The 7,500-nt window shown below is 40.7% G+C and overlaps 1 protein-coding gene across 1 annotated transcript in view; it reads left to right on the plus strand.

The window, feature by feature from the left end:
* LOC106878451 (uncharacterized) overlaps window positions 1-7,500 on the plus strand; it is a 31,872-nt gene that overhangs the window by 23,352 nt on the left and 1,020 nt on the right. Inside the window, 6 exon segments of the mRNA XM_089344182.1 lie at window positions 537-858; window positions 1,722-2,033; window positions 2,797-3,066; window positions 3,578-3,722; window positions 5,152-5,222; window positions 5,934-6,225. Of these exon segments, the coding sequence (XP_089200308.1) occupies window positions 537-858; window positions 1,722-2,033; window positions 2,797-3,066; window positions 3,578-3,722; window positions 5,152-5,222; window positions 5,934-6,225 (1,412 nt within the window).

Genomic DNA, 7,500 nt, shown 5'->3' on the forward strand with positions numbered 1-7,500 from the left:
TACAAATAGGAGTATGAAATTTTAAATCAATATAGAAGTGATAATGTAGATTATACAGTTCTATATTTAAGAGATGAGGAATTATTTACATTATTTACAATTGACGGATATTTATCCTCATCTTGTTTGTTATTAACACAACGTTTCGGCTGATGTACCCTCCAGCCTTCATCAGGTGTCTTGGGGAAATTTCGAACCTGGGTTCTCATTCCTAAGGTATTTTGTGATATTATTATTATTGTTGTTGTTGTTGTTGTTGTTGTTGTTACTGCTTGGAATCAAACTCGGAATCTTGGGGTTAGTAGCCCGCGCTCTTAACCACTACGCCATATGCCCACGGGTAATTATGGAGTGAATTTTAGGGCTTATAAATCTAATATTTTCCTATCCTTCCTTAATACCGGTTCCCGTATGCTACTCATATCTGCACTCTGTCTGCTTAGGAGGTTGTTGTGTCCAATCACATGTGCTGCTTCTTTTAGTTTTCGTATTTTCCAGTGGTGTTCTCTGTCTATTGTTTTAACTTCATCCCACAGGGTGAGGTTTGGCAACAAGGAAATGCATGCAGCCATAAAGAATCTGCCTATATATCAGGTGGGATGGTCATGGTTGAAAAAAAAACAAATATTGATTTATTAATTTGACCTTCTGCTTCTCCCCAGTTAGCACTGACCTTAAAGTGGGTCAACAACTTACTCTCTATCTTTCTCTCTCTCTCTCTCCCTCATTCCCCTCATCACAGAGGCGAACAAGACGACACAACGCTATTGTTCCAGCTACTTGGTGATCGTGCTGTACCCGATGAAAACAGCTGGCCACAGCTCTCCTCGATCAGCACATCTGCTACAAAGAAGAAAGGTAATTATTATTTGTAACCACATTGCCATATCCATACTTCAGTTTTGTTCATTTTTCTTTTTCATTTCTATTCCATTATGTACTTCATTCATTGAACTGCATCCATGCTAGGTGGTCACTGCCTTGAATGGTTTAGTGGAACAAATTGACCCCACTGATACTGGTAGTTCTATTGGTCTCTTTCGCCAAACTGATGAGTACAGGGTTGTAAACAAACCAATACTGTACATTATTTACATTCGATGGATATTTGTCTTCATCTTGTTTGTTTTTAACACAACATTTCGGCTGATGTACCCTCCAGCCTTCTTCAGGTGTCTTGGGGGAAATTTCGAACCTGGGTTCTCATTCCTAAGGTATTTTTCAATGTTATTATTATTATTGTTTCCGAGTTCGATTCCAGGCAGTGACCTGAATAATAATAGTAATAATAATAATAATAATAATAATAATAACAACAACATCGAAGAATACCTTAGGAATGAGAACCCAGGTTCGAAATTTCCCCAAGACACCTGATGAAGGCTGGAGGGTATATCGAGCCGAAACGTTGTGTTAGCAACAAACAAGATGAGGACAAATATCCGTCAAATGTAAATAATGTACATAATTCCTCATCTCTTAAATATAGAATTGAAACCAATACTGGTTGTCATGCAGTGGGGGAGACAAACACACACGATGGGCTTCACACAGTTTCAGCCTATCAGATTCAGTTAAAAGACGTTGTTTGGCCTGGGGCTGTAGCAGAAGACACTTGCCCAAAGTGCCATGTTGTAGAACTGAGTCTGTATATTTATTTTAAATCTTATTTATATTAATGTGTTTTTTTCTTTATTTTTTTTTTTCTTTTCACATTCCAGATTCTTCTATCTGGATGGAAGAAGTCCAAGCAGCATTTCAGGCCCAACCGTCAGCACAAGCACCTCCTCAGGTTGTGCCTTCCTCCTCTGCCGCCACCACTAACGCTGCCACTACTGCTGACACCGTTTCCAAAGGTCGCAGCAGTGGCAAGAAAGGGTCGAAGAAGAGCCTGCTGTTGCTGTCGTCAACGGAGGAGATGCTGGAGCACATCCAGGCACGGTTCTCCGAGATCACCACAGGCCGGATGAACGTGAGTGAGCGTGACGCACCTGTGCTGCTACCATCCAGGTCCAGATCAGAACGACACTTTGGTAAGTCTTTTGTGTGTGTATGCATGTGTGTATCCTTGCATCTGTTACTTCTATCATGTGAATTACACTGTGTAATACAATTTTTGTCCTTGGATAACGACTATTATTTCCTATTTGTTTGCTCCCAGAAAGCCCAAAGAATCTCTCTCAACACATGGCTGTGATGCCTCCCCACTACTTCTGCTCTTCATCAGAGATGTACATATTGTCAACCACTAAGGGACATGCTCAAGTGGTTAAGGTCAAGCAACTGACGAGCAAATCTGTGGTATTGAGCAGAATATTGGCTCTAAAGATATTTCTGCTTCAGCTACTCAGAGCTGAATCTGTCTGAAATGTAATGGAAAATTGGTCAGTTACAAAACATTTATGTCAAAGTCACAGAAGCAAAATGTGAAGGGAAGGGTAGTCATTTCCTTTGATTTCGAGACAGAAGCAAACAGGAAATAACACCTTACTGACCAAAAACAAAAGAAAGAAAAATGATTTGTTCCAGTGTTATTCATGGGCCAGCTGGGTGCCCCAGCATGGCCGCAGTCAAATGACTGAAACAAGTAATAGAGTAATTCCAAATAGCATTTAATTAAAAATCATAAAAGGGTTTCTAAACATTGAATGGCTTTGAGGGTTTATCCGGGTAAAACAAGAATCGCAGGGATCCATCGGTAAAAGAAATGATTGAGAAACATTGCTGTAGAGTGTCTGTGTGTCATACAAGAATGCTAAGAAACTAAACTGGCTTGGTCTTTGTTTTTTCTCACAGAGAAAAAAAGTAAAAATCCCATCAGCGCCATCGTGCAACCATTGAGGAAATCTCTACAGGAGAGAAATGCTAATTTGTCTACATCCACGAGCAGTGACCAACCCACTGCAGTCTCATCATCATCATCATCATCATCATCATCGGCTTTATTAGATTCAACATCCTCCCGGTCCTGCAAAACATCACCTGCCCCGTTAGCCACAGCCACTACAACCAACAGCTGTAATAATAGTCCAGAAAGTTCCTCTACTAGCTTCTCTACACACCCTGGTAAGTCACTCTCGCTTCATCTCTGTTTGTTCTTGTTGACTATTGTTGACGATGATGGCTCTGTCATTGTTGTTTTTTGCGTAGTGGTATTTTTGTTAATGTTCTTGTTGTTTAGCGCCTGTTCAGACAGTTCTGAATCAATGGTATTCCTTCCGGTCATATATTCAGACGCAGTGCATCTCATTCAACATTATCTAATACAGTGGTTCTTAACCACGGTCTAAATGGCCCTTGAGAGTCTATATAAGCTTTTGTTGTTAAAATTTGTGTATTAGAAAATTGGTCACAAAATATTTAAGCATTTTTTAAAACAATTCCTATAGCACAGGAGTGGCTGTGTGGTAAGTAGCTTGCTTACCAACCACATGGTTCTCGGTTCAGTCCCACTGCGTGGCACCTTGGGCAAGTGTTTTCTGCTATAACCTCGGGCCGACCAAAGCCTTGTCAGTGGATTTGGTAGACGGAAACTGAAAGAAGCTTGTCGTATATATATATATATTTTTTTTTTCAGAAGTTTCTCGGGTTCATGACAGTGGAGAAGGATCAGTTAATATTTCAGTTTGTGATGCACCTAACATGGAGAACAACATACCCCAAATTGGTCCCTCAGAAGCCACGAGTGGTGGTTCATTGGTGGCTCAGAAACCATCTGTGAGGTAAGTTTGTTGTTGTTGTTGTTGTTGTTCAGTCCTGATCCAGCAGACCCAAGATAGAATGTGTTCTAACTGCAACCATCTTGCTTTTAATTCAGACACAGTATATCTTGGACTACATTATCCAATGTGCCTTTCCTTGTTGTTTAGCCCCTGGTCAGTCATGATCCAGTAGACCTTTGATAAAATGTGTTCTAGCTGCAACCGTCATGCCTTTAATTCTGACATAGTGTATCTAGGATTACAGTATCCAATGTGCATTTCCTTGTTTAGCTCCAGGTCCATCCTGATCTGGCAGACCCTATGATAAAATGTGTTTCAACTGCAACCATCCGATCTTTTGGTCAGACATAGTGTATCTTGGACTACATCATTCAGTGTCTTCTTCGTTTTTTTTTTGTTTTTTTTGTTTATAGTTTCAGCTTAGAGCTGCGGCCATGCTGACGCACCGTCATTGTTGTTTACCCCTAGGGTAGTTCTTTGGCAGAATCAGCATGACACAGTGTATGACAGGGGTAAACATTTGAACTACAGATAAAATCCAGCCAAGAGGCTTACACTATTTCTGCCAGACCAAGTTTAACTCTTCAGCATTTAAACTGGCCATATCTGGCCGAAATATGTTACTTTTTTGTGTTCTAACCAGCTAGATCTAACCTATCACACCTACCCTTCAATACCGCTATAAAAATATTCAATCTCATCATGAAAATTTTGAAGCAACACAATAATGCATGATTAATTAAAAATACTGTGAATAAATAAGTGTAAGGCATGTGTAAGGACTTTCGAGCGAGATCGTTGCCAGTGCCCCTGGACTGGCCCTTGTGCGGGTGACACATGAAGTACACCATTTTGAGCACAGCCGTTGCCAGTACCGCTTGACTGGCCTTCTTAGGATTTTCGAGGGAGATCGTTGCCAGTGCCCCTGGACTGGCTCCTGTGTGAGTGGCACATAAAATACACCATTTTGAGTGTGGCCATTGCCAGTACCACCTGACTGGCCTTCGTGCCAGTGGCACGTAAAAAGCACCCACTACACTCTCTGAGTGGTTGGCGTTAGGAAGGGCATCCAGCTGTAGAAACTCTGCCAGATCAGATTGGAGCCTGGTGTAGCCTTCGGGTTCCACCAGTCCTCGGTCAAATCGTCCGACCCATGCCAGCACGGAAAGCGGACGTTAAACGATGATGATGAAATAAGTATTACATTTGACAGAGTAATCTGAATGCTATATGGTTAAACTGGCCAGATCCGGCCAAAGTATTCTACAAACCAGCCAGATCTGACCGCTTGCATAGTTGTGAGGGTGTGGAGAGTGATAGGATGTGGGAGAGTGTTGAGAATGGAATATAGCAGGAGGGAAATGGACAGCAATGATTAGTTTTTATTTTTTATTTTTTTTATTATTTGAATTTATTTCCACCATTTCAGTGACGGTGACCCCACCAACAACAGGACTACAGATTCCACAACCTCACCACCAGGCAAAGGAAAGGATTCAAGTATGTGTTACCGTTTCCGCTCTTTCATTTTTAAAAAAAAGTTTTTCATCTTTACATCTTTTATTTGTATAGCAAGAGCATTGCCAGTGCCCCTGGACTGGCTCTTGTGTGGGTGGCACATAAAATACACCATTTTGAGCGTGGCCGTTGCCAGTACCACCTGACTGGCCTTCGTGCGGGTGGCACATAAAAGCACCCACTACACTCTGAGTGGTTGGCGTTAGGAAGGGCATCCAGCTGTAGAAACTCTGCCAAATCAGATTGGAGCCTGGTGTAGCCATCTGGTTTCACCAGTCCTCAGTCAAATCGTCCAACCCATGCTAGCATGGAAAGCGGACGTTAAACGATGATGATGATGATAATTAATTACTCTTTTTGTTAGTGTCCCCCAATATGTCTCCTCTTAATTCTTTTGGCTCTTTTCTTTGCATTGTTTCTTTTCTGTTTTCTTTTCCTTTCTCCTTCCTCTTTTTTTTCTTTTCCTTTCTCTTTGCATTTTTTATTTCCTTTTACTCTTTTCTTTTTTTCTTTTCTTTTTCCCTATCTTCCCTTCTTACCTCTCTCATCCTCTTCCAGATCCCTATAAAACACTTGTGCCTCTCCTTACCCAACTAATTTTTTTACTCCTATCCCCACCTCCACCACCATTCCACATAACGCAACCAGTAGCTTTAATAATATACCTGGGTTCTACTTCCACTCCAATTGCAGGTCTACCATGGGGCCTATCATTCCTGAAGAATTCTTTCAAACCTACATCATCTTCGTCCAGTAAAGAGGGTGCCACCAGCAACAACAACAGTGCTAACATGGAGTGTGACAGTGAGGAGCCAGTGTGTGGGGCTACAATGGGCAGTAGTGACCCTGCAGGAGCAGTAACTGCTGCCGCTACAGCTATTGTCACCGGTGGCAATCAGGGTAACTGTTCTCGGAAGACATCAACTGGTAGTAGCTCAGGCAGCCCCCAAGTGGAGTTTAGTACACAAGGGAACGTTAAGGACAGGTAAGTTGGCATTTTCTCTTCTACTCTGCAGGGTTTTTTTAGTCTCTTTACTCTTTTACTCTTTTACTTGTTTCAGTCATTTGACTGCGGCCATGCTGGAGCACCGCCTTTTAGTCGAGCTAATCGACCCCAGGACTTATTCTTTGTAAGCCTAGTACTTATTCTATCGGTCTCTTTTGCCGAACCGCTAAGTTACGGGGACATAAACACACCAGCATCGGTTGTCAAGCGATGTTGGGGGGACAAACACAGACACACAAACACCCACACACATATATATATACATATACATATATACGACGGGCTTCTTTCAGTTTCCGTCTACCAAATCCACTCACAAGGCTTTGGTCGGCCCGAGGCTATAGTAGAAGACACTTGCCCAAGGTGCCACGCAGTGGGACTGAACCTGGAACTATGTGGTTGGTAAGCAAGCTACTTACCATACAGCCACTCCTGCGCCTCTATATAATTATAATTAAGGGTATCTAAGAGTTAACTCTAAAACCACTTCATGTATTCATACATGAAGTGGTTTTTGAGTCAAGTTTTGACTGCTATCTCTAGCATGGTGGTATCTCTTAGATACCCTTAATTATAATTTTAATAATAATTAATACCTATAAGGTTTTATTTTTCCTATGCTGGCCTCTTGATATGATTGATATTTTAAATAACAATCTTATCCTTATTTATATAAAAAAATATATATATGTGATTTATATAAATATATATATGTTTTATATATGAATAAGTAGTCAAGAAGGAGTACATTTAGACAGCTATTTAATAAACACCTCACATGTTTTGATACAGCATAGATCCACATATATACAGGATTTAAATCAAGCAATGGCTTACCTGTATAATGGGACCCAGTTGTATCTCCTCAGGTGATATATAATCGCTTTCCCTGTAAGTAAATCTTTAACTTTGAAGCTATCACATCCAGCTGGCTCTTATGAACCAATCAAGGAAACCGCTGTATGGTTGCTAGACATGGTCGAAATAGCTGCCAAATCTCCCATGAATCACACCCTACTTGTACTATACATGTACAGGTTTGGCCAAAAGTCACCCGACAGTAAATCAAAATTCCATAAATATTTAATATTCAACTTTATTTATTCATTTGTAAAAATGGTGTCGCTCAAGGAGGACTTCAGTTTGAACAATTTTCATGATGTTTCATATTTAGATGCTTTTATTAAATTCATTCAGTTTTTAAACATAAATAAATCTTGGAATTAAATTGTTTTTGATTTACTGTCAGGTGAC

This window comes from Octopus bimaculoides, chromosome 28 (assembly GCF_046866305.1).
Source record: "Octopus bimaculoides isolate indiv1 chromosome 28, ASM4686630v1, whole genome shotgun sequence".
NCBI classification, from domain to species: Eukaryota; Metazoa; Mollusca; class Cephalopoda; order Octopoda; family Octopodidae; genus Octopus; species Octopus bimaculoides.